The 27,625-nt window shown below is 37.2% G+C and overlaps 1 protein-coding gene and 1 long non-coding RNA gene across 2 annotated transcripts in view; one reads left to right on the top strand and one right to left on the bottom strand.

Annotated features, from left to right (window-relative positions):
• Window positions 1-21,980, bottom strand: part of LOC120302640 — a 39,893-nt gene extending 17,913 nt beyond the window's left edge. Inside the window, exon 1 of the long non-coding RNA XR_005555183.1 lies at window positions 15,490-21,980. This is a non-coding gene — a long non-coding RNA (uncharacterized LOC120302640). The remainder of the gene's footprint in view (window positions 1-15,489) is intronic.
• The window catches only part of ACE (angiotensin I converting enzyme), a 49,711-nt gene continuing 36,667 nt past the window's right edge, over window positions 14,582-27,625 (top strand). The window contains exons 1-2 of the mRNA XM_039331374.1: window positions 14,582-14,895; window positions 25,852-26,019. Coding sequence (XP_039187308.1) covers window positions 14,680-14,895; window positions 25,852-26,019 — 384 coding nt within the window. The 5' untranslated portion in view covers window positions 14,582-14,679. The remainder of the gene's footprint in view (window positions 14,896-25,851; window positions 26,020-27,625) is intronic.

The following is a 27,625-nucleotide window of genomic DNA, read 5'->3' as shown; positions in this document are numbered from 1 at the left end:
CATGATCGGGTTGCACTTGATTGCTTTGAGTGGCAATTCAATTGCTGCTTTAATTAATACATGGGAAGGCACATGATTATGGCTTTAGATCAGATTGCTTTTTGTTAGAGATGTCTCTCCTGACTGATTAATGGGAAATAATGTGTGTTAAGTGCAAACAATGCTGAAGATATTCTTGAAAGAAAGAGGGAAGAAATAAAGCTAAAGAGTTTAGTTTAAGCCTTCAAACCAGATTGCATTTTCCTTGATGAAATTTGTATGCAGTTTGGGATTTTCCTTGATTCATCACTCTTGTTTGAAGAGCAAGTAGCAGTTGCAACTAAGAGGGACTTAACCCAGAGTCATGTTGTGCACCAGTTATGCCCATTCTAAATTGAGAAGTCCTCCTCACCTACTGAAATGCCACCATGAAAATCCCTTAGAAGCTAGAGTTGTTCCTGAATATTACAATGAGAATAGTTACAGTATCACCTTGGTATACCAATGTAACACTTCTACCTGGCAGATTGTATCAGCTGCCAACTGGCTTGTGGAAGTCAAGGTGCTGATGGAAATTTATAAAGCTCTTTAGGTCTTTGAATCTGCATTTTTAGAAGATCACCTTTCTCCAGCATATTTTGTGTCCCATCAATTAAATAATGTTACCACCAAAAATTATATATGAGTACTAAAGTACAGGTTTCAGATATAGATAATTATTTAAATGACGCTAACTTTCCTAAATTAACAGAAGATCAGAAACAAGAAATTAATGGTTTGATTACTAGTGAGGAAATTGAGACAGTAATTAAAGAATTAAAATTAGGTAAAGCACCGGGTACGGATGGTTTGACATCTATTTATTATAAAACCTTGGTACAAGAGATGATTCAACCTTTAAGTGAGCTTTTTAATAATATATTACAGGGTTCAGAGATTCCCCCGTCATGGGGTAGAGCTTTTATATCTTTGATTCCAAAAGAAGATCAAGATCTTACTTTACCAAAGAATTATAGACCTATATCTCTTTTAAATGTAGACTATAAGATTTTTTCGAAAATTTTAGCTAACAGGCTTATGAGGGTCTTGCATCATGTAATACATTTGGATCAAACGGGTTTTATAACTGGAAGGTATATGAAGAATAATGTTAGACAAATTATTAATTTATTAGAATATTTAGACAAAAACAATCAGGTTTCTGCAGGATTGATATTTTTAGATGCTGAAAAAGCTTTTGATCAGTTGAATTGGCAATTTATGTTAAGATTAATTGAGAAAATGAACTTTGGAGAAAAAATTTCACAAGCTCCTGGTCTTATTTATCAAAAGCAAACGGCACAACTTATAGTTAATGGGGGTTTGTCAGAGGTGTTTTTAATAGAGAAGGGGACTAGACAGGGTTGTCCATTGTCACCATTACTGTTTGTTTTAACTTTGGAAATTTTGCTGATTAAAATTTGAGAATCACAGCAAATAAAAGGAATAGAAGTTAATAAAAAAGAATATAAATTAAGGGCTTTTGCAGATGACTTGGTTGTTACTTTATCTCAACCTACTCATTCTGTAATAGAGTTATTACAATTGATATATCAGTATGGACAAGTTTCAGGTTTTAAAATTAATAACAGTAAGACTAAAATACTGCCTAAAAATATGACTAATTTGGATAAGGAGATTTTGGTTAAGTTGACAGATTTTGAGGTTGTCAATAAGGTAAAATATTTGGGGGTTATTTTATCTGTTCCTAATGCAAAATTGTACAAAAATAATTATGAAAGGCTGTGGGTCAAAATACAAAGAGATTTGGAAAATTGGGAGAAGTTGCAATTATCTCTTTTGGGAAGAATTGCGGCGATTAAAATGAATGTTCTGCCAAAGTTTCTTTTTCTATTTCAAATAATACCTATTTTAAAGAATGAGATTAATTTAAATGAATGGCAGAAAGGTATCAATAAATTTATTTGGGCAGGGAAAAAACCAAGAGTAAAACTTAAAATTATACAAGATATTCGTGAGAGAGGTGGACTCAAGGTACCGAACTTGAAACTGTATTATGATGCTGTGGTTTTAACATTAATCAGTGATTGGGTTAATTTAACAAATGTAGAAATACTCCTCTTGGAGGGTTGGGATTTACTTTTTGGATGGCATGCCTATTTAATTTTTAATAAAAGGGTTGATAGGGTTTTTAAATCTCATATTATAAGGATTTCTTTACTTCGGGTTTGGAAGAAATATTATAGAAGTGATTTTAAAATTCCATTATGGGCTATACCGGGGCATGCGATAGAAGGGATAAGGAGAGGAGTCAAGATGGATAGTGTTTCTTATGCACAATTACTTAGATGGGATGGTAAAAATTGGCAATTAAAATCGTTGGAAGATTTAATACAAGAAAATATTATCTATTCATGGTTTCATTATAGACAAATAGTGGAGAGGTGGAAGATAGATCGTAATGTGGGTTTGCTCAGAGAAGATGAGAATTTATTAAAACAAATAAAAGATCAAAGATGAACTCATATTAAGAGAATTTATGGGGTGTTAGTAGAATTGGATTCAGAAGCAGAATTAGTTAAAGAATGTATGGTTAAATGGGCACAAAATTTTGATGAACCGGTTCCATTAGATACCTGGGAAATTATTTGGGTGAGGAATGTTAAATTTACACAAGCCCAAAATTTAAGGGAAAATTTTTATAAAATGTTTTATAGATGGCACCTTGATCCACAAAAAATGTCTTGTATGTATCCTGACCTGCAGCCTAAATGTTGGAGATGTGGATGTTTGGATGCTACCTATTATCACATCTGGTGGTCATGTAAAAATATAAAAGCTTTTTGGATTAAGATATGGTGGAATATCCAAAGAATTTTTAGAAGAAGGGTAAAATTTACCCCACAATTTTTTTTGTTAAGTATTGTTTCTGATTGTGATAGTAAAGAAACTACATTGATGTTAAATTTAATTACAGCGGCACGATTGTTAGTAGGGCAATGTTGGAAGAAGGAATCTTTGCCTACTTTGCAAGAGTGATTTCTTAAAGTTTCTTACTTGGCGGAAATGGCAAAGATTTCGGCTTTCTTGAAAGATCAATCGCAAGAGAAGTATTTTTTGGTATGGAAAAAATGGATAGATTTTATACAATATAAGTTGGATATAAAAATATTATTTAGTTTTTCAATAATTTATATTTAAAACTTAAGATATTTTATAGATTTTTCTTTTTTTTAATTCTTCTTTTTATTTTTTTGTTTTTCTTTTTTATTTGATTCTTCTTTTTTTCTTCTGTTTCTTTTTTCCTTCCTTCTTGTATTTTCTTTTTATGTATTATTGTTAACTATTTTATAACTTGTTTAATTAATGTATTTAGATTTGCTTATAGTTTATATGTGTTCTAAGATTTTTTGAAAAAATTTGAACTAAGCCTGTATTCAGCTCTGGGAAGGTCGGGGGAGGGTATGGGAGGGTTGGGGGGGGGTTTTGGGAAGGGAATTGTTTTGTAAAACTTAAAAATTTTTAATAAAAAAATTAAATAATGTTACCTTAAGAGATCCAGAAGACATGCTTTTAATATCACTTCCCCTGCCCAATGAACTTGTATTCCCCAAAGTCCAGATGGGATTGACCTTTGTGCTCAATAAAGAACACCTTAAAAATATAACTGTTTAGGCCAGAACACTTGGTGAATTTTCTGGAGTATAACGTGATTAAAATTTCTGACTTCTTTGTATTTAATTTTATTTCATTATCCTTGATATATTTTTCACCTTCTTCTTTATAGTTGGATGGTCTAAAAAACTTGTGTGTGTGTATGCGTGTGTGTGTGTGTGTGAGAGAGAGAGAGAGGGAGAGTTTGTATATGTGTGCCCATGCATATGCATTAGTTTCTTTTTTTAAAATCATATTTTAAAGCAGCCAAGCCAATATTATTCCTTGAAGGATAAAGAAAAAGGGAGCACTATACTTTCAAAGAGTTTGCTCTCTATTATAAGACTTGTTGACATGTGCTAGAAACATTTCAAGATTTGCATAGCTTTGCTTGGATTTGCTAACAAGAGAAAATTACCAGATAAAATAGATTTTCTCTACATTTTCTTTAAATTGTAATTTTTTCATCTGATTTCACCCTCCATGAAGAGGAAGCACGACCACGAACGCGAAGCCAAAAAATAGCAAGGCAGCCCAAAATCTTAAATCCCTCTGCAACTCAGACTAACCTGAGCACAACCAAACAAAACACTCCCCCAGCCAATCAGAGCACAGCCAACCCCCCAGCCAATCAGAGCACAGCCAACCCCCAGCCAATCAGAGCACAGCCAAGCCCCTAACCAATCAGAACACACCTCCACCCAATCAGAACACAGCCAAGCCCTCACCCAATCAGTTCATACCTCCACTGGCAGTTAAAAGGAAGAAACAGCTAAGACCACACATTGCTGCTCGAAGTACGAAGCTGAAAACACCAGCCTGAAGATGACGAATGGGACTTCGTCGAAATATCGCCAAGACACTTCCAATTTTACGCGGGAGAAAACCCGAACAACCAAAGACCTACATACAAACACCCGCAAAAACCTCAGAAAACACATATATATATATATATATATATAATATTATATATGATAGGTATATGTATATGTATATGTATATGTATATGTATATTGTATATGTATATGTTAATATTGTTATGTTATGTATATGTTATGTATAATATATATGGTAGGTCTTTGGTTGTCGGGTTTTCTCCGCGTACATTGGAAGTGTCCTTGGCGATGTTTCAGCCGAAGTCCCTTCGTCATCTTCAGGCTGGTGTTTTTTCAGCTTCGGGCTTTGACTGAAAAACACCAGCCTGAAGATGACGAATGGACTTCGTCGAAAACGTCGCCAAACCTTTCCAATTTTAAACGCGTGAGAAAACCCGACCACCCAAGACCTACAATACAAATTCCCACCCGCTAAACCTCAAAAACATATATATATTATTATTTCGCGATATATAGTTATATATATAATATATATAGTTATATATATATATTATCCATATATAATTTATTTCGCGTGTTGTTTTGTAATTAAGTCTTTTTTGTTATTCGGTTTCTTTCCTGGCGTAAAATTGGAAGTGTCTTGGCGACGTTTTCGACGAAGTCCCATTCGTCATCTTCAGGCTGGTGTTTTCAGCTTCGAGGAGCAATGAAGCAATGAAGCACAAAGCTGAAAACATCAGCCTGAAGATGACGAATGGGACTTCGTCGAAACGTCGCTAAGACACTTCCAATTTTACGCAGGAGAAAACCCGAATAACCAAAGACCTACACACACACACATATATATATATAATGAAATCATTCTTGGCAAATGTATTTGGACCAGAGAACTTTTTCTGTAATTATATGTAACATATTGACTAGAAGTCATTCTCCGTATAACATCTGTTTTAAAATCCCCAAAGTGCTTTTTCAAACGGCAAAAGGACTTTGTTATTCCTTGAGAATGTTTCACTTCTCATCTAAGAAACTTCCTCAACTCTGATTGTGATAAAAATTATGAAGATAAAGTGTTCAAAGTTCAGTACTTAAAAATATCTGAAGAGAAACTAGTAGAATAATCCTACTGAAAAGACACATATTTATAGCAAACAAAACATTAATTTTATATTTTGTTGACTTAGGCTGGATTCATGTGCTTCCTCATTTTCTGTGTCTTTCTTACTGGCACCTGTAGAAGGGAAATTGTTGACACTCAACTCTGAACTAATTCTTAGCTTTTAAGAATTTGCTTAAGAGAACATAAAAGTTCATGCCACGTCCTAATGCCACCAGGACCCTCTTTCTAAGCAGGTTCCTGTCTGAGCAACAACAGCTGAATTTTTTGCAGGCGCAAATCTTTTTCATGAGGGAATGTGCTCACAATGACCTATCATCAGCTATGCATCCAGTCTGCATGGGGCTGTTCCCTAAGCAAGCTAAATGCTGACAGAACATTGTATCATGTTCTAATTTATGTTTTCTAACTTAAGTCATATTATATTTTTGATTGAGAATATTGAGATACAATATTAAAAATGGGAGGAAACTTTAAAAGATAACAGGTGGAAAGGACTAAATAAAAAAAAATTTAAAGGAGAGTTGATAAACAACAAATGATGAAAAAAACAAAATTATATGAAATATCCCACTCCCCAAAGGGAGGTTCCTGGGGCAAAGCAATCACACCATTGTTCCCAGAAGGCTCCTGTTAGTTATGTTCACTAATTCATATTATTTGCTCCTTGTTTAAAGTGATTATAAAATGCTTTAATACAAAATTTAAAACACTATGAAGGGGATGCTTTGCTATGACAGAATTGCTAGACCTGAGTTGCAAAAATCCGTATTTTTTTCTACCAGATGGCAGCAAAGTGTTTTTCATCTCTTTGTTATTATCTAAATATTACCTGGATTTAGGCAAGATTCAGAGGCTTAACCTATGAACAAATATAGTACAAGATTTACTTTGTACTAACCTATAGTAAACAAGGGAGCAACTTTTAATCAATTGGAAAGAGTGAACAAATTGGCAGTAATACTGAAGGATAATTGCTGTGGCTAGAATGTGGACAGAAAGTAAATCAGGAAACCAGACATAAAAAGATAATAAAAATGTGAGGTGTTATGCCAGATAGACAAGAATAATAAAAAAAAATTGAGGAAACTCAAGAATTGGAAAGAGGGCTAGTTCAGCCCTTGAGGAAGTGGAAGAAATAAGTAAAAACATCTGTATTATAACAAAGGAAAACACTGTGTAGCATTACAAACTTTTTTTTATAAAAAAAACCCTTATGCCAGGTAACTGTTTGGATAGTACTCCCTTTTTCCAAATGCAGAAGAAAATACAGTTTCTTCTTTACTATTTGTTCAAACAAAATGTTTAAAAAAATATTAAGGAAAAACAAGATGAATGTCTAAGTGATTTTGCTATATTATCTATCCCAGCCAAATTTTTAATTAAAGGATAATATAGGAATGGAGAATCTCTTGTATTCATTAGAAAATGTTACACAATTTGTCCAGAATTACAGAATAAATGAATCTAAAATCCATGATAGGCCAACATTTTTCTCAGGCCCAATTGAATTGGCACAAGCAAATATGCAACATTTCAATTTTCGTAGACATTTTTATTGGGGAGATAGTACAGAAATCAGAAAATAAGTTAAAATCTATTCAGGTTATGGTTAGAAAGTCTGCATTTCAGTGTCTGATTAGATCTCCAAATATAATCTACAGACCATGTATTGTCACTGGTAGTTATTGCACATATCTAAATCAGGGATGTCCAACCTTGGCAACTTTAGGACTTGTGGACTTCAACTCCCAGAATTCCTGAGGCAGTCGTGCCATTTGGGGAATTCTGGGAGTTAAAGTTCACAAGATTTAAAGTTGCTGAGATTGAACACCTCTGATCTAGATTGTACCAGGGTTCTAGAAAAAAAAATGGGAAAACTGCTTTCCCCACTCCAGGACAGAGGAATTATTTCCTGACAATTCTCCAGGTCCAATGAAGAGTAGAAAACAGTAATATCTAGTGAATATTGCATTCATTCAAAAGAACATTTATAAATGTGGAGTAAGACATTAAACTGTTGATAATGTTGAAAGAGAAAGATTTATATAATATTAGAGCTTTCTGAATTTGCTTTCTTCAAATATGTGTTCTATAAAAATAAAATAGATATTAGATAATAATAATAATAATAGTAATAATAATAATAATAGAGAAATAATAATAATAATAAAATAGAGAAAGTCATAGAAAATGATAAAATTAAACTGCTCTGGGACTTCAGAATTCAAACAGACAAGCACCTGCAACATAACACCCCAGACTTAACAATTGTCGATAAGAAAGACAAAAAAGTCTGGATAATGGACGTGGCAGTGCCTGGAGATAGCAGAATAGAAGAGAAAGAACTGGAGAAGATAACAAAATACAAGACCTACAAATAGAAAGAGAAAGATTGTGGCAAAAGCAAGCAAGGGTAGTACCAATAGTCATAGGCGCCTTGGGTGCAATCCCAAAACAACTGGAGCACCACTTGAACACCATTGGCATTGACCAATTTGCTATTAGTCAATTGCAAAAGGCGGCCTTACTAGGAACTGCTTCCATCCTGCGACGATATCTGTAATACCATCAAACATCCACATCTGCCTATCCCATGTCCTGGGTAAGGACTCGATAGGTAGACAAAATGCCAAATCCAGTCTGAACATCTGGCTGACTGTGCGATGATCCATAATAATAATAATAATAATAATAATAATAATAATAATAATAATAAAGTTGGAAGGGACCTTGGAGTTCATCTAGTCCAACCCCTGCTCAGGCAGGAAACCCTATACCATTTCGGACAAATGGCTGTCCAGTCTCTTCTTAAAAACTTCCAGTGTTGGAGCATTTACTGCTTCTGGAGGCAGGCTGTTCCACTGATTAATTGTTCTCACTGTCAGGAAGTTTCTCCTTAGTTCTAGGTTGCTTCTCTCCTTGATTAATTTCCACCTGTTGCTTCTTGTCCTGCCTTTAGGTGCTTTGGAAAATAGCTTAATTCCCTCTTCTTTATGGCAGCCCCTGAGATATTGGAATACTGCTATCATGTCCCCCCTTGTCCTTCTCTTCGTTAAACTAGACATACCCAATTCTATCAACCGTTCCTTATATTTTTTAGCCTCCAGTCCCCTAATCATCTTTGTTGCTCTTCTCTGTACTCTTTCTAGAGTCTCAACATCTTTTTACATCGTGGTGACCAAAACTGGATGCAGTATTCCAAGTGTGGCCTTACCAAGGCATTGAAGAGTGGTATTAATACTTCACATGATCTTGATTCTATCCCTCTGTTAATGCAGCTTAGCACTGTGTTGGCCTTTTTGGCAGCTGCAGCACACTGCTGGCTCATATTTAGGTGATTGTCTACTAGGACTCCGAGGTCCCTCTCACAGTTACTACTATTGAGCATGGTGCCACCTATGCTGTACTTGTGCATTTGGTTTTTCTTGCCTAAATGTAGAACCTTGCTTTTTTCACCATTGAATTTCATTTTGTTAGTTAGTGCCCAGTGTTCAAGTCTGTCCAGATCCTTCTTATCTTAAGCCTGTCTTCTGGAGTGTTGGCTATTCCTGCCAGCTTGGTGTCATCTGCAAATTTGATGAGTTCCCCATCTATCCCTTCATCCAAATCGTTGATGAAGATGTTGAAGAGTACTGGGCCCAGAACAGAGCCCTGGGGCACCCCACTACACACTTCCCTCCATATAGATGCAGTTCCATTGAGGACCACTCGCTGAATACGGCCGGTCAGCCAGCTACGGATCCATCTGGTGGTGGTTCTGTCTACCCCACATTTTTCTATCTTATCAAGTAGTAGGTTGTGATCTACTTTATCAAATGCCTTACTGAAGTCCAAGTAAATTATTCCACAGCATTCCTCTGATCCACTAATTTTGTCACTTGGTCAAAGAATGCAATAAGATTTGTCTGGCATGATCTATTTTTGACAAACCCATGTTGGCTTTTAGTAATGACTTTGTTTGCCTCTAGGTTTTCATTGATTCGTTGTTTGATTATCTTTTCCAGGATCTTCCCAGGTATTGAGGTTAGGCTGATAGCTCTTTAATTTCCTGGGTCCATTTTTTTTTTCTTTTTTGAGGATGGGAACTACATCAGCTCTTTTCCAGTCCTCTGGTAGTTCTCCAGTGCTCCAGGATCTTTGAAAGATATAGTTCAGTGGTTCTGAGATCACATCTGCCAGTTCCTTCAGAACCTTGGGGTGTAGTCCATCTGGTCCTGGTGATTTGAACTCACCTAGGATGGACAGATGCTCACTTGTGTTTCTAATCTGTTTTTTACGGTACTATTTTTGATAGGTTGGACTGTTTTTCCCCTTTGTGTAAATATAGATGCAAAAAAGGAGTTGAGTAGTTCTGCTTTCTCCCTGTTGCTTGTCACCTTCTTGCCACTTCCTCCCATAATGGACCAATCATTTCCTTAACTTTTTTCTTGTTTTTTACATGTTGAAAGAAGCTTTTTTTGTTATTTTTGACTTTGGTCGCAAGCCTTAGTTCATTTTGAGCCTTGGCTTTCTTCACTTCATCTTTGCAGGCTCGGGCTATTTGCTGATATTCTGACTTAGTTATGTCCCCCTCTTTCCACTTTCTATACTTGTCCTTTTTATCTTTCAATTTGTCAGAGAGTTCTTTATGCAACTATGCTGGTTTCTTTTGAGAGCTATTGTTTTTCCTCTTTGTTGGTATTGTGCTAGACTGTGCTTTTATTATCTCATTTTTCAAAATTTCCCAAGCTTCTTGAGTTGTTTTCCCCTTGAGGATTCTCATCCATGGAATCCTTCCCAAGCCCTAAGTTTATTGAAATTAGCTCTCTTGAAGTCCAAGACTCTAGTTTGACTGTGTTCTATTGCTTGTGCTCCTATAATGTTGAATTCTAATATTGCATGATCACTTCCTCCCAGGGTTCCTATGGCATTTATCATTGTTGTGCTCTATTTCTGTAGAGATGTAGTTATTTCTTATATAGAGAGCAACTCCACCTCCTCTTTTATTTGGTCTGTTTCTTTTAAATAATTTAAATCCCTCTAGCTGTGTGTTCTATGTGTGGGTTTCATCCCACCATGTTTCCGAAATGGCAACAATATCTTATCTGCCCTCATTAACCTGAATTTCTAGTTCACCCTGTTTGCTGTTCATACTCTGTGCATTGGTGTATAAACATTTGAGTCCTTTGTGAGTGGCCCTGTGTTTCCTTTCTACATAACCTGTCTGGTGCCTGAGTTCCCCTATTGTCTTACCACCTATTTGGTTAGTGCACTTTGTGTGGCACTCGCTATTAGAGGCTTCATTTTGCTTCATAGCAAGGTTGGTATTCTTGTCCACACACACATCTATGCTACATGCACTGATAGCCCTATAATTTTTAAATTGCCAGGGACAAGGTTGTTCCGTATCAATTAACTCCCTGTCTCCGCTGTTTAGTTTAAATTTCCCTCCAGAAAATCTGTGAATTTATAGCCGAGTAACTCAGTCCCTTTTTTTGATGGATGCAAACCATCTCTTTTGTACATCTTTTGATTGGACCAGCTACTGACATCGTGACTAATATATCCAAAGCCTTCCCCTTTACACCACTCCTTTAGCCACATATTGAATTGTGCTATGCGCTGGCCTTTTCCGTTTTGCTCCTTATACACTGGTAAAACCTCTGAGAAAGTAAGCCTACAGCCTATTCTGCTAAGTTCCTTCCCCAAGCTCTGGAAATCGTTCTGCACAGAGAGTACATCTTTTTGGGACAGATTGTTAGTGCCAAGATGTACAATAGCCTCCACATCACAGTCCTTGCTGCCATTCTTGATTATTTTAGAAATACGCTTCTTGTCCCTACTGGCAGTAGCACCTGGAACACACCTGACCTCTTTCGAAGCCTCTCTGTCCTTTCCTAAATTTACATCCCTTATAATTGAATCACCTACCAGAAGGTAGCTTCTCTTTTTGGGTGCCTTTCTGTTCTTCCATGACTGATGTGCAATACCTGATTCACACTTCTCCCTGTCAAAATCTAGTTCTTCATCTTGGACCACAATCCCCTGCTTATTTGAGTTTATTGTTTTCTTTTAAAATTTGGTTTGATTAATATATATATATATATATATATATATATATATATATATATATATATATATATATATATATATATATATATTTTCAGTAATTTTGTTAGCCTTGTAAGACCTTCACAAATCATGGAAATGGAATTACTATCTAATGTGTTCAACAGAGTACATCTTGCACATATTTAATAATACTTACTGAATTGCACTATTTAATAGATTAGTTCAATCTGTCACTTTTAGATCTTAATTCTAAATTATATTCATTGCCTTGATAGACAACCTACATTATCAGGAGTGGAAAATGCAATTCTCTAAGTTTTGTAAAACCTCTCCACAAATTCATCTATGCCAGTTTTTTCTCAATATGGTGCTTTTACAATGAATTAGGACCACAATTCTCATAAATCATAGCCCCAATTATTCGGTGTTTTTAAAGGATCAAACTTATTTTTAGTGACCTGCTTTGGCAACTGCTTTGATAATTTCAGAAGAAAATCAGTATATCACTGATACATTAATCTAACAAGATTTTTTTAATTAAACAAGCTAATTGTTTTCCTTGGAAATGAGATCAAATACATATTGTATCTAATACTTTGAGATGTAACTCTCAGTTCTAACTGGAAGTGTGAGTTAATGAGTTAATGCGGTGTGTGTAGGTGCATATGAATTCTTACAAAATTTTCCCTATCTCACTCATGGATAATTTACTGTCCACAGAGGCACAAGGGCCAACTTCTCCCCTTTGCTTTTTTCACTCTAAGGGTCACAGGTGGCAGAGAAAGGAATGGTGCCCACATTCTCACATTCAGTGGACTCACAAGATTTTCAATTGTACTGACTATGTCCAAGTGTAGAATGTGCTTATAAAAAGGGGGGTATCAGAACCTCTCATTATCCTCATGGAACAACTATACATAAGCCAGAGCCTGGACAGATGGATAGCCAGGAGTGAGAAAAAGCTGTATTGATTTCCCCTTTACTTACTTACTTATTTACTTAATCTACATGCTAGAGACAAGATAGATTGGAAGAAGATGAGCATGATTTTAAAAGTGAAAGAAGAAACATTAACAACCTGCACGATGCTGATGACACCACCCTAATAGCTGGATATGCAGGTGAATTGAAGCTCTAATTGAACGAGTGCAGTGAAAACTGGAACTAGCATTAAATCAAATTAATAAATTAAGACCAAGCTAAGGACAACCAGCCTTGGAACTGGCAATGAAGAAAGAACAGAAACCTTTGGCCTTAAGACTGAAGATCTCAGCAGTTGAGAAATATGTTGCACACTAGGACTTGGAAAGATAGCAAGGAAGGCCTTAGAAAAGATATCCTGGTGCCAGGATGTGTCTATACTTACATTGGTCAGAATCATGCAGGCAATGTTTTCTCTACAATGGTCTATGGATGTGAAAAGAGAAAAAGACTCCTGGAAATATGATGGATAGCCAAGGAAATGAACAAATGGATCATTGAACAAATTAAACCATAGTTCTCTAACTTGAATCATAATGGACCTTCTTCAGATAATCTTATTTTAAAGACATAATTGTGAAAACCTAGGTTTTTGAGAAGTTCGTAATTTGGGGAAAGTTGCAGGAAAGAAAAAAAAAAAGGACAATACTAGCAAGCTGGATAGATTTAGTTACATTGATAATGGGTTCACTTTTGAAAGATCTGAAGGACCAGAGTGGGGATAGATGATCCTGGAGAAAATCCATCTATGTGAATGCTAAGAGTTGACACCGACTTAATAACAGATATAGATGTAAGTAACATATAAAAAATTCTGTTCTCACCCATATGGATGGTATGTGTCTTCCTCAACAGTGGGCCCTCTACCAGAGGCCTGGGAATTTGAGGGTTCTGCACAGAATTTCAGCTGCTCCTAACACTGCACTTTTTTGGACAGAGAGCTCTGATGTTGTTCCTGTGATCTGTTGAAGGCATTCATCCAGTTCAGGAATTGCAGCACTAAATGCTCCTATCACCACCTGGAACACTTTGGCCTTTACTTTCCACATCCTCTCCAGTTCCACCTTCAGGCTTTGGTACTTATCCAGTTTCTCATTCTCCTTCCTGATGTTGCTGTCATTTGGCACTGCTACATCTATATTGACAACACAAACACACACACACACACAAAATACCAACTTGATGACACCTTGTGTGTGTATGTGTATGAGAGTTCATCTGTTTATTCTGCAAAAGACTCTATAGAGTTTCGCTGTCCAACCTCCACCCATAAAACTCTTACCTTCAGGCCAAGTAACCACAGGCAGGAAGCAATCATTTTCAGATAAACGGTTTCTCCTGGAGGATTAGGTAGGAATTTCCAGCTCTACAACTTTCAAGTTTCAAGAAGCAACTTTTCCCCATACACTGGGCTAACTCAGGACTCTTTGCACCTGGCGCAAAGAACAGGCTGGAATTTCCACCCCTTGTATCCTACCCCATAGGCTATGGTAATACTTGACTACTTATTTCAATATTGGCAATGGGACAGTATGAGCCACCAGAGGCTGTCAAGGGGGTTGAAGGCCAGGCAGTATATTCACAGGTGAAGGTGAGAGGTCAGGGAATTTTGGAGGAATACAGGCATGCTGCATTATCCGGGTGAGACACATTCTTACAGCAATAGGTTCACTTTGCAGTCTTTTGTTCTTCACTGAAGTCCTCCCAACTGCCCAGTTCGCTTCTGCTGCTTCCCGCCTGACCATGGTTCTTGTTTTCCTTTTTCCCTGAAAGTGCGAGATGTTGCTTTTTTCTTCACTCCCCCTCCCACTGAGGGGACTTGGGCACGGCAAGGGGCTGTCCTTTTAGCGGGTGACTTGCCACCGCCTCAGCCGCTGGCATGACGGTTACAGCTTCAGAGTCGCTGCTGAAAGGCGGGCAGGGCAACCGAAAGCCGAGGCAGTCTGCCAGTTTATCTCCTTCAAGCTGAGCGCGGGGAGGCGCCGTGGGCAGGGTCTGAGGGGAGAGCGGCGCTTATAATCTGGTGCTCGCAGGGACAGTTCTGCGCCTCCTGCCAAGATGCCTCCGGTGGCGGGTTTTTTCCTTTCGATCTCCGTTGGGGTGGCACTCGCCTTGGATGCCTCTCTGATGCCTCCTGATCACAACAAGACCGAGGAAGGGGCCCGCTCGTTCGCAAACGCTTATAACACTACCGGGGAAATTGTGTTCTTCGAAAGCACCTCCGCCAGCTGGAATTACAACACCAATCTGACAAACCACAACGCTCAGCAGCAGGTAAGCAAGCGGAGGTCGCTCCTGACCTCACGCTGCCTCTCAGCGAGCTCCTGTTGTCGCAGGAACGGCAGGACAGGACCGGGCTGGATCGGGGGCGACAAAGGGGAAGGGGAAGCTCTCCGTCGCCTCTCCAATACGACTTTTGTCCATTTTCTCACTTGTCGCTTTGTCATTCAAAAAAGTGGAAAGGTCATACGAGAGAGATCTCTCTCCTCCACAGACCCCTGGATTTGGTGGTGACGCTAAATGTCCATTTCTACACGTGCATTTGGTTCCTCCAAATCCTTAGCACTTTACCTATTAGTGCCACAGTGGTTGTGTAATAAGGAGTTCTTTCTGGCCTCTAAGCATGTTAGTCTTCCATTTTTAAACTAAGAAAGCAGTTTGCTTAAGGTGACTTAACTTCACTCATTTTCTGTGAAGGTTTCTCAGAGCAAATAGCAAAGTAATAAAAAACTATTTTAAAATTAGTAAAACAATAAAACATAGAAAAACATACCAGATAAAACAGCAAAATATAGGCGATCTTAACTTTAGCAATTTTATGAGAAATTCAGAATCACCTTATCACTGAACTTACATGAGTTAGCTCACCTTCAGCCATTAATATCTCTGCCCAAATAACATCCAGCAGCTTCTAAGGAGGCTTTGATGCGTCTTTCTCCCTTTCTTCTTTCAATAGCAGAACAAAGCATCTGAAGGTATGAAAGAGCTAGAATTATAAAAACCAGTAAATCAGCTAGCTGACAGGAACAAAAATGACCCCATGTTTAATTTCCAGAACTCACTGCTGTGTGCAGTGTTTTCATAGCCACAGGCTAGATAGTTTCTAAATTGTAAATTTAAACAATAAAACATCTACAAATAGGAAAATCAAAACAGAGGAATAGAGCAACTCTGCTATACAAATAGGCATACACATATATTGGGTTATTTTTAATTTAGAAAAATATAACAAGATTGCCAGAGAAAACATGAACTCTGGAATGGGGAAAGTGGATATATTTTTTTTATCCTCTCACTCCCTCCTAAGATAGCCTTCATCTACAAAAAAAAAAAAAAAAAAAAAAAAAAAACAAAAAACATTTTGAAAAAGTGATTAAGCCAAAGATCAAGGAGAGAACAAAAGACCCCAGCATATCCATTCTCATTATACACCTGGACTTCTTGGACTGAATATTACCTATCTTGGCAATGAAAAGTTTGCAGGAGAAAAAGCAAGCTCAGAAAGCACCAAGAACACAATATCTCATAGAAACTGAGGTTATCTAATGAAATTAGATGGCAAGACATTTAAGATTGACAAAAAGATATGTTTTCTATATATCCTCATGGGGCCAGTTTAGACAGATTTGATAGGCAGAAGGAAGCTGTGGCAGTAGAGAGAAATTATACCCTCTATCCTGTGTGCTTTGTTGTGTGCTAATGGATTTTTTTTTATTTACAGATCTCATTGTTCCAAAATAGGTAAATGTATCTAGAGAATATCCTCACAATTCCATAACCTGGTGTTGAATGATGGTTGTCAACAGATGAGATTAAATATTAAGCAGAGCAACAGACTGTTCTATGGTTGGTGGGAATTAATTCTGGACATCTAGGGTATAGTCCAGGAGTCACAAGGAATTATCTTTGTATGCAATCTTTACAGATTGCTCTTTTGATGTGAAATAAAGGAGACATTAGTCCAATTATATTTGCGAGAAGCAAGTAACTTCTTCTAATTTGAGTTTCACAAAATATGATTTAATAGTTCACTATGGAAGATATATTTTAGTAGCAAAGTTGAAAGACTTACAAGTAAAATAAAATGTGGATTGGGTTTTCTATAACAGGATCCCCAATCCCTGGTCCATGCCATGCAAACAAGTGAAGCCCCATCTGTGGGATGCAGGCAGCACACGAAACCACACCCCCTCCAATACGCAGAAAAATCTTTCTCCATGGTCCCTGGTGCCAAAAAGGTTGGGGGCCATTGTTCTATAGGTTGATATTGCAATTAGACAAGTAATTTAGGGTTCTGCTCTCTCTCATGCCCCCTTTCCAGACATTACTATGTAAAATTTGTACATGAGCAAAAGATGTAATCTTGCAGGAAAGTAAAAAAGGTCAGGTAGTCAAAGATTAATTACCGGTAGCACTTTTCAGTGATGTTATGGTAGAAAGACAGTTGGATTATCACTAGGGTTAACTAATGAATGGGAGGCATAGTGGCTAAGTGGTTTAAAAGATGCTGCCAAAGGTCTACACTCAGACAGTTTGAGTCTTACCACTGTGTGATGGACTGAGCTCCTATCATTTGTTTCAGCTCCTGCCAGCCTAGCAGTTTGAAAGCCTGCAAATGCAAGTAGATAAATAGATACCACATCAGTGGGAAGGTAACAGTGCTCCATATTCCATAGTATACTTCGGACTGTAGCATGGTGTCATGCTGGACACATGACCATGGAAACATCTTGGGACAATGCTGGTTCAATAGTTTAAAGAAAAGGAGATGAGCGCTGCCCCCTAAAATTCAGCTACAACTAATGGAGTAAAACCCATGAGGATTCCTTTATCTTTTACCGTAACTAATGGAAGAGTTGAATCCTGGACCACAGCAGAGCAGATAACTTGTTTAGCTGTTGGGTAATACAGGGACCCTTGGTGAGTTTTGTACCACTGAGGATGAGAAGGATGGGATTTAAATGCTGGAGCTTCTGCTTCTCAAGTATTTATTTAAAAAGGATAGTTTTTATGATGTTTCAATATGACTGACTCTAAATATACTTCTCACAAAAATAAAGGGAACACAAATGTATAAGATCCTATGCGTTTGTGTTCCCTTTATTTTTTTGAGCAGTATATATAAAAGAGTAACAAGTAGCTTTCTTTTAACCCTTTTTTGAATGAACAACTAAAAAAAGTATGCCAGAACATGATGAAAGACAATCAGCAATGTTTTTTAAGATAAGAGCTTTAAATTTAGGGACAGTTTTCCTTTAAAATAACTAGAAATTTTATTTTCTTCCATTATGTGAACTTCAGCCTGTGTTTTCTATGATCTTCTCAGAGGACAAACACCTTAAATGTATGATCCAAATTAATATATTTATTTCTGGGAAGAATTTTAAATAACATGCTTACCTAATTAGGTAAGCCTAACAATGATTAATTGTGGCTACAATGTATTTTAAATGAGAGACATAAGTTAGTGATCAAAAATATTAATCCATAGCAAAGATCATGGTATCAAAATCATAGAACAAAATTTAAAAAAGATTTAAAAACTGAAGCTTGCTGGATAGTCCTTTAGACTATCCAAATATTTCCAAATTACAATTAGGGCTGGTGGCTGCCTAGCCAGAGTGCCCTTCTGATATGGTGTTCAGAAATGTGGTGTTTTAGCAATAATAAGAAGCAATAAACAGTAAAGGACAGTAAAAGTACATTGTCTCCTAGATGAACAAAACAATTCTTATTTTGCATGTGATTGTATGTATGATTTCATCTGCTTACATAAATGTCTTAAAATGATGTTATCTAAAATACAAACCTGTTGTCTAAGCTAAAAGAGATGGAACAGCTGAATAATTCTGGAAGCAATTTCTTGATTCTTTTATTTGCTTATTCCCTATTCCGTGTTACTTCTTCCATCATATGTCATAATACCAAGTAATATTTATCCCTATAATTTTTTCCTACTTGAGTATGCATTGAAAAGTGACACTTCGGCCATCAAGGAAAGAGAAGCACAGTTGCTGTTTCCTATTTCCTATGTCCTGTTTCACTTACCCACCTCTGCTTTCTGTGTTATACATGTAGAATCAAAAGAGCACAATCTAATAAACTGTAATGAAAGAGAATGATAAAACAAGACTGAAATATGTTGGGTGTAAGATGGATTAGGGCAGTGGTTCTCAACCTGTGGGTCGGGACCCCATTTGGGGTCGAATGACATTTCACGGGGGTCGCCAAACCATGCTGTCCGCCATTTTTTTCCCTTTTCCCTAGCTGTCCTACTCCCTCTTATTGGTGGCCACACCCACTTGGGGGATCACCACAACATGGGGAACTGTATTATGGGGTCACGGCATTAGAAAGGTTGAGAATCACTGGATTAGGGTAAGCATTCAGATGACAGTCCCCCTCAGCCTACCTAAGTTAAATGGAACTGACAACCTGAACGGTTCCACTTAACTCCAGGGTATACTTCCTTTCCACCTCTGATCTTTTTTTGGGGGGGAGGGGGTTGGGACTTAATTCAACAGAAAGAGTTAAAAAAATTGTGGTATACCTGATATATAATAAAATACAGACATCTAGCATTTATAGCCATCAAGATGACAGTACTCTTGGGTTTTTTTCCCTATATAAGGCAAAATCAGCAAGCCAATAGAAGCAAATGTGTTTTGTACAATTTAGCTTTTCTTGGCACAGAAGCCAAGAATTGAATGCACCTTTAACTGGGGCCAATACATGTAATTTTACTTATTATGCTTGGTAGAAATAAGTGCACATACTTGTACCTCCTCTACTATTTTCCTCCTATGACATGGATGCAAGAAAATGGTAAAAACAATGCTCCAGTTTTCAACTAATAATGGTTTATCATTGCTTAACCCTGGCAAATTTAGCTTTGCTCCAATAAACTAGGATTCTAATAGCTATTGATAGAATTTGACTTACTCATGCAGTTTACAGATTGTCATCTATTTCATTTCCATTTTTTTTTTATTAGAATAGTCTGGAGGATATTTGCATATTATTTATGCATAAAAAGCTTCATTCTGTCCTGTATTTCCAGAAAGATTTAAGAACTATGAGTAATTAATTTGAGAATAACTTTGCATTTCTTCTGGTCTGATCTTTTTTTCCTGTCCCTCCTTAAAGGTTTTAAATGTGGTTAAATTATTTAGCATATACTATATACATTTAATCTTGAAATAGGCATATACTATACAGAACTAGAGCTTTAATTCAAATGTCAAATGTAAATTGTATAGAAGTAGCTTCGTAGAAGAAATCAGTCAGTGGTTCACTGACTTTTTTCCTAGTTAAATGCAACATTTTTGCATTCCTAATTTCATTTTCTTTGAAAATGTTTTCTTCAACAAATGGGAGGTTTTCGGACTTAATTCTGAGATATGCTTCATGCAAGGTAGCATTAGAGAAAGCCAAAAAAGGGCAACTGAGAAGAGCTGGGTGGAAGATAATTGCTTATTTCTGAGGATTCATAAGAGAGGTACACCTCAGAGTCAACATCTATGTAGAGGAATTTGATTTAACATTTGCCAACAACTCTGCAAATAAGAACAAAATGTTTGGAAATATATTACCTTTTCATGGGTTTCTGGCAGAAAGGATGAAGCTGAAGGGAAAATCCAGTAATGAAACCAATGAGTTAGTTAGAGAAAGTGGAAGCAATTAGATTCAGGGCCACTACTCTTATCAGCTGAAAAATAGAATCCAATTCCTGATACTGAACCTAAGAATAATGATTGGCAATCTGCATTGGTACCCTCCCCTCTCAGATACCTATCTCATGCCTGATTGGTCTGAAGCATTAAGAGCATACCCAATGGTAAGAAACCTGAGATACTGATGGAAGAGAATATTTGTAGCTCAGGGTTGAACTGTGGGGACCTTGGTACTCTCTGAGCTTGGTTATTTTCATGCAGACATTTCATTACCAAACTAGGTAAAATCATTATTGTAGAAGGGACCAGCCAGTTTTGATGTGGATGGTCTTGGTGGATGGTCTTCCTTGATTAGGCTGCTGCTTGCTATTAGCTTGTTTGTCTGAGTTGGTAGTTGCTTGATTGAGGTATTATTTACTTCTTGATTGCTGATCTAATACAGTGAAGGGATTCACCTGGTTCGCACCACTTCGACAGAACCAGTAGCTAATTTTTTGTTGCCCAGGCCCAGAATAGACTTCTGGAAGGGGCATCCGCACAGAGAACCGGTTGATCACATATTTGAATCCCACCACTGATTTAATATTAATTTTGGTGTTAATCTCTGCTCATTTGGGTTTGATAGCTGGTTGAGGAGATGTTTTGGTCTTTTGTTTTCTTTTTGGCTTTTTGTCTCTTTTGAATGGCATATAGATGTTTTTCATCTCTATATACCTGTTAGTGACTGATTTGCCTGAGTGCCAGGCTGAGTGCAATGATGATTCCCTAATGGATACTAAGGAACTTAAGGATTCACACTAGAAAAGCAAGAATATTAGTATAAATTTAGACTTCAGAAAAAACTGCTCACTTGGAGTATTCTCTAAAGCTGCAATTGCTATGCTAAGTGAATTCTTGTACATCTGCTATGGATGGACCAGAGCAGGGATGAATAATCTGATGCTGTCTAGATGGTTTAGGCTACAATTTTCAGAATCCTTTTCCACTGTCCACACTGGCTGAGATCAATGGAAACTGAAAGCCCAAACATGTAGAAGTTACCAAGTTTAATAATATAATTGACTAAATTCAACAAATTCATGGGCACTTCCATGTATTTTTATTTCTAGAGAAACAGTTTGTAATTTCCTTTTTCAGAATGTTTTCACAATTTCCCAATCACTATGCTAAATTATTAGTTATTATTATGTCATGATGTAATTACTAACAGGATGCAATTACTGATTTCATTGATGTGAATTTAATTTTCTATTTGATAGTTATTCTTGCTCCAAGTTCTTTGCTTATTTGGACAATGATTTGGCTAGATTCACTTCATAGTAGATTAGGAGAAATAGAAAAGCAATGGATTACTATAGTTTGTAGCTTTTAATAAATAAAATGAATGAGAAATGCAATCCATGTAGTATTTCTTAATAGAATTGTGTCCCAACATACTCAAATCCAGCTAGGTGGTTGGGAATGTTAAAAAAAGAAGAAAAATATCTATTACTTTAGGATTAATTTATATGCTGGAACAAGACTGATTACTTAATTGAGACTATGTAAAATGTGTTTAATCTAGTTATACTGAAAATTGCCGGAATCATCTGAAGACATATTTTTATGAATAGCTTGCTGCATCGAAAAATGTTACATGCAGATACTATTTGAAGCAATTACATCCCATAAAATATCTATGTGATATAAGACTATATATATATATATATATATATATATATATATATATATATATATATATATATATATATGTTTTCTGAGGTTTTCGCGGGTATTTGTATGTAGGTCTTTGGTTGTTCGGGTTTTCTCCCACGTAAAATGGGAGTGGGAACCCCACTCAGACCTATAGTCAGCTCCATAGGCTCACCTCTACAAAACCTAGCCAAATTTCTCGCCAAACAACTACAGCCCTATGCAGAATCCATTACCTCACACGTAAAAAACTCATTCCAGTTTATAGAGATCATAAAGAAACAAAACTTACAGCCCATCGACCTACTAGTGAGCTTCGATGTCATATCCCTCTTCACACAAGTGCCTATCAAAGAAGCCTTGACAGCTATCCAAAACAAATATAACCCCCCCCCAAACACATCTTAGATCTGACCAACCACTGCCTATCCAACACATACTTCATCTATAATGGACAAAAATACAAACAAACAGAAGGAGCACCCATGGGATCACCCCTCTCACCTGTCATTGCCAACCTCGACATGGAACACTTTGAAACCCAAGCTCTAGAAAAATCTGATCACAAACCCAAACTCTGGCTCAGATACGTAGACGACACCTTCATAATCTGGCCACATGGGAAAGAAAAACTGGACAACTTCCTCAAACACCTCAACAGCCTACACCCCAAAATACAGTTCACCATGGAAACAGAAGCTAACAACCAACTTCCCTTCCTGGATGTCTTAGTCTACAAGAAATCCAATGGCTCCCTAGGACACACCATCTACCAGAAGAAAACACACACACACCGCTATCTGCACGCTCTCTCACACCACCACCCAGCACAGAGCAACTCTGTAGCCAAGACACTCATCTCCAGAACAAAACGCTTAGCTGACGAACAACACCTAAAACCCGAACTACACACTCTCACCAATGTACTAACATCCAATGGATTCCATAGAAATAAGATTACAAACCTAATCCAAAAAGAAACCCCCACTAAAATCCACGACAAAGAACAAGAAAACGGCAAAGCCATCCTCCCATACATAAAAGGCATCACAGACAGAATCAGTAAGATCCTCCATAAACACAACATCAAAACAGCATTCTGCACAATCAGAAAAATATCCACCATCCTTAGAAACCCCAAAGATAAAATTGAATTAGAAAATCAAGGAGTATACGAAATCCCATGCACCACTTGTCCCACCACATACATCGGACAAACCAACAGAAGAATAAGTGCACGCATTGAAGAACATAAGAACTCAATCAAAAAAAAGAGGAACCAACATCTTCCCTGGTCCAACACCTTAAAGCTACAGGACATGAAATTGACTTTAAAAATACCAGAACCATTGCCAAAAGTGAACATTTTAATAACAGAATAATCAGAGAAGCCATCGAGATAGAAAAACGCCCCACACAGCATGAACAAGCGAGATGATACCTCCCGCCTACCAGCCATTTGGAAACCCGCCCTTATTGACAAACGACTCCCTAATACAAAAAATGATACCAGACCCACACTCACAAAAACCACACAGGATGTCACCACCACACATCCACGCAAAAACAAACCCAAAGCCACACGATGATGAGGCACGACCACAAACCAGAAGCCAGACCACAGCTGCATCATTAGCCACTTTAAACCCCTCCAATCCATACATGAAGCAAACTGACACCCTCCATGAAGAGGAGGCACGACCACGAACGCGAAGCCAAAAAATAGCAAGGCAGCCCAAAATCTTAAACCCCTCTGCAACTCAGACTAACCTGAGCACAACCAAACAGAACACTCCCCCAGCCAATCAGAGCACAGCCGACCCCCCAGCCAATCAGAGCACAGCCAACCCCCCAGCCAATCAGAGCACAGCCACGCCCCTAACCAATCAGAACACACCTCCACCCAATCAGAACACAGCCAAGCTCCCACCCAATCAGTTCATACCCCCACTGGCAGTTAAAAGGAAGAAACAGCTAAGACCACACATTGCTGCTCGAAGCACGAAGCTGAAAACACCAGCCTGAAGATGACGAATGGGACTTCGTCGAAACGTCGCCAAGACACTTCCAATTTTACGCGGGAGAAAACCCGAACAACCAAAGACCTACATATATATATATATATATATATATATATATATATATATATATAATATAGGTCTTTGGTTATTCGGGTTTTCTCCCGCGTAAAATTGGAAGTTTCTTGGCGACGTTTCGATGAAGTCCCATTCGTCATCTTCAGGCTGTGTTTTCAGCTTCCTGCTTTGAGGAGCTGCTCCTCGAAGCACGAAGCTGAAAACACCAGCCTGAAGATGACGAATGGGACTTCGTCGAAACATCGCCAAGACACTTCCAATTTTACGCGGGAGAAAACCCGAATAACCAAAGACCTACATACAAACACCCACGAAAACCTCAGTATATATATATATATATATATATATATATATATATATATATATATATATATATATATATATATATATATATTTATATAATTATAATTATAGTTATAGTTATAGAAATGGCTTCAGCAATAGATATCCCCAACTAAGGAATTATTCATCCTCAAAGTATTTTCCCACTCTTTTTTGGGGGGTCTAATTTCCTTAGATATAGTTAAGTCTTGGGGAAGTTGTTTTAATGAGAGGAAGAACTATTAAAAGACTTTTTTCTTTTTAAGGAGAAAATAATATCCCCACCTATACTAAAAATATCTTATGTTCCACATTCTTTAAGTGACAGTATATCCAGAGACAGAATGTTGGGATACATTACTTTCCTCACATTTGCAGAGAAGAGACTACATGGCTGATTCATTCTTTGTTGCAAAAGGTCCTCTTTGTTCCATCAGATTGGCCTTGAGGGTCTTCTACTGCAAAAACGTGGCTTGGTTCACTCTAATAAATCACCTTGGACTATTTGCTCTGCTCCAATTGCCTTTGCCATATTTGCATATCATTATTTAATCATGTGGACATTCTACATTGGATGAGCCAGTTACATAAATTGTGACCATTCAAAATTTCCAGGTGGAGATCCTTCTGGGCTCCCAATCAGGAACCCAGTTATCCTTCTTCTTCAATGGTTTGACATAGAATGTTGCGTTAGGGAACACTCTGGCCTGAATCTCAGGCTCATCTCATGTTCTTTCAGTTTATGGCTTTAATCCAGGACATGTCTCACTTTGCTCTGTGGTTTGGCTCAGGCATTGCAGACAGTTCACATCAATGGGGGATTTAAACTGTTTCAAGGGAATATATCCAATTTTATGCTAACTACAGATATAAACCATTGTTTTTTATTGGTAGATTAATTTAACACCAGCATTCAGTATTCTGATTGCTAATTAAAATAAGGTAATGTGGGCTTGTCACATATTGATAGGAAAGTTAGAAATAAAAATGAATCATCTATAAATAAAACTTTAATACGGTAAGTTCCAAAATAATCAGTCCCTTAATGTCTTTTAATTAAGCCCGTTCCAAGTTGTGGTTCATTTTTTTGCCTTGTCGTACCTATGGCTCTAAAGAGCTAAATGCTCTATAGTATTTGCTGCCAAATTTTCACAAACCCCTAGCCTAAAGCACGGGTGTCAAACTTGCCTTGTCACTTGTTGTGTCACAACATATTGTGACTTTTTTCACAATGCTAGAGCTGGGAAATGGCCTCCGCAGGATGCAGTCCTGGCCTAGAGGTTCCAAACACTAAAGTATATTTAAGGTATTCAGCAGCATGCATCTTACTCTTTCACAGTCCTAAAAGTGATTCAGCAACTTCTCCAAGCAAGTACAATAGAGAGAAAAAAAAACAAATAAAGTTTAACATATGCACCAAATGTCTTTGTCTTCCACTCCTATTACAGATAACAGCTTCTTTGAAGGAGCAAGAATTCACAGAACTTTGGGGGGGGAAAGCTAAGGACAATTATGGCAAAATCTGGCAGAACTTTAGTGATCCACAACTCAAGAAAATAATCAGCTCCATTCAGACCTTGGGTCCTTCTAATTTACCAATGCAGAAACGGAAAGAGGTAAGAATCAGTATTCTAGAAAGAAGTAGGAATGGGAAAAAAGATTATAAGGCTAAGGGAGAGATGATCCTTAGATAATCTTAGATAAGTTATCAATTCCAAACAATAACGGAGGGAGGGAAAGTTGAGAGGGTGAATTAAATGAAGGATTTTGAAAGCACATAGGTAATATTTACAATAACATACTCCAGTCTTGGCTGTATTGATTGGTTATGAGGGACACATTCACATATATTTGAAGAGTAATTAGCTAAACAAGTCTGACCCGTTCTTTTATTTCTGACCCCAGAGTGCATACACAAGAAGGAAGCTGCACTTGCTTTTCTGGCTTATGCTCCATGTTGCAAGCATTCCCAGTAATATACAGTGTTCACAAAGTTGCCAAGAATCAAGATTGACTTAAAACTGCATACATATACACAAACCTAATAATGTCAATATAGGAGTTCTGATTTTGCATTGAAGGGCAGCTCCATCTATCTAAATAATATGATACTCACTATATTTCTGTTTAACTGAAAGACAAAGGTTACAAAAGAAGTATACACCTGGAAGACCAAATGAAGTGTCTCTCACTGATCAACTAAATTACCCTTCCCCCCCCCCTCAGCCCCTTAGTGTTCTCTGCAGCATGTGCAATCACTACCCTCTGACGTTTTATTGCCTCCCTTCTCCTCTTCTCTTTCAAACCAGGGCTCACCCAGACATTAGCTTACCTTCATAATAATTTTCTCCAGTAATCTTCTAGATATTTGTCTTCACCAGAAGCTGACAATGCTGCCTTCATTGTAACCTACTTTTTGATGATCCACTTACAATGACCACTTCATTGTAATGGCCAAGCTGGTATGCATCTTCATCTTTTCAGATTCTTTCAGTGCAAGTCTTTGTGCTTACACTCCAACCTACTTATTTCTATGAAAAAAGGCATTTTATATTATTTTACTTCACTGTTCAGGCTGCCCCTTCACATTCATTTCAAGCTTTAAAATCTTTCTTTAATTATTCCTTAGTTCTTTTAATATTCAGATTACCAAATATTCGCTCGTGAATCAAGTGTTGTTAAATAATCCAGAACATTCCTGCTTGTTCTTGAGATCTTTAAAGCCTAGTTTTATCAGAAAATCTTCTCTCTTTGAAAGACATTTTCTAGCTATCTAGCTATCTTCCTGGAAAATCCTGGGTAATATATATTTTGTGACTTCAACTCCATCTTGGCTCTTGACATATTGGACAAGTTTCTGCAGTTTTCTTGGCAAGATTTCAGAATTGTATTGCCATTGCCTTCTTCCTAGGACTGAGAGAGTGACTAGCTTAAAGTAACCCATCCAGCTAAGGCAGCACTAGAATTCACTGTCTCCCAGCTTCTAGCCTGATGCCTTAACCAATATGTCGAAACAGTACACAGGGGGTAGCTGCTTAGCATTTTTATTATATAAGAATGAATATACAGTAGCTCCCATAAACTAATGCTGGAAGCTTATTTCTTTATTGTGTCACTTTTTAATTACATATTTAAAATAAAAATAATTACCAAAAATCCAAGAGGGACAGGTAACTTGGAAATGTTTCTATGAAGATATCTATGGTAAAACTGATAGCTATA

Source organism: Crotalus tigris, unplaced genomic scaffold, assembly GCF_016545835.1.
Source record: "Crotalus tigris isolate CLP2741 ecotype Arizona unplaced genomic scaffold, ASM1654583v1 scf7180000024437.13266115, whole genome shotgun sequence".
In the NCBI taxonomy this organism is placed as follows: domain Eukaryota; kingdom Metazoa; phylum Chordata; class Lepidosauria; order Squamata; family Viperidae; genus Crotalus; species Crotalus tigris.
This window is presented reverse-complemented; position numbering and strand designations above follow the sequence as displayed.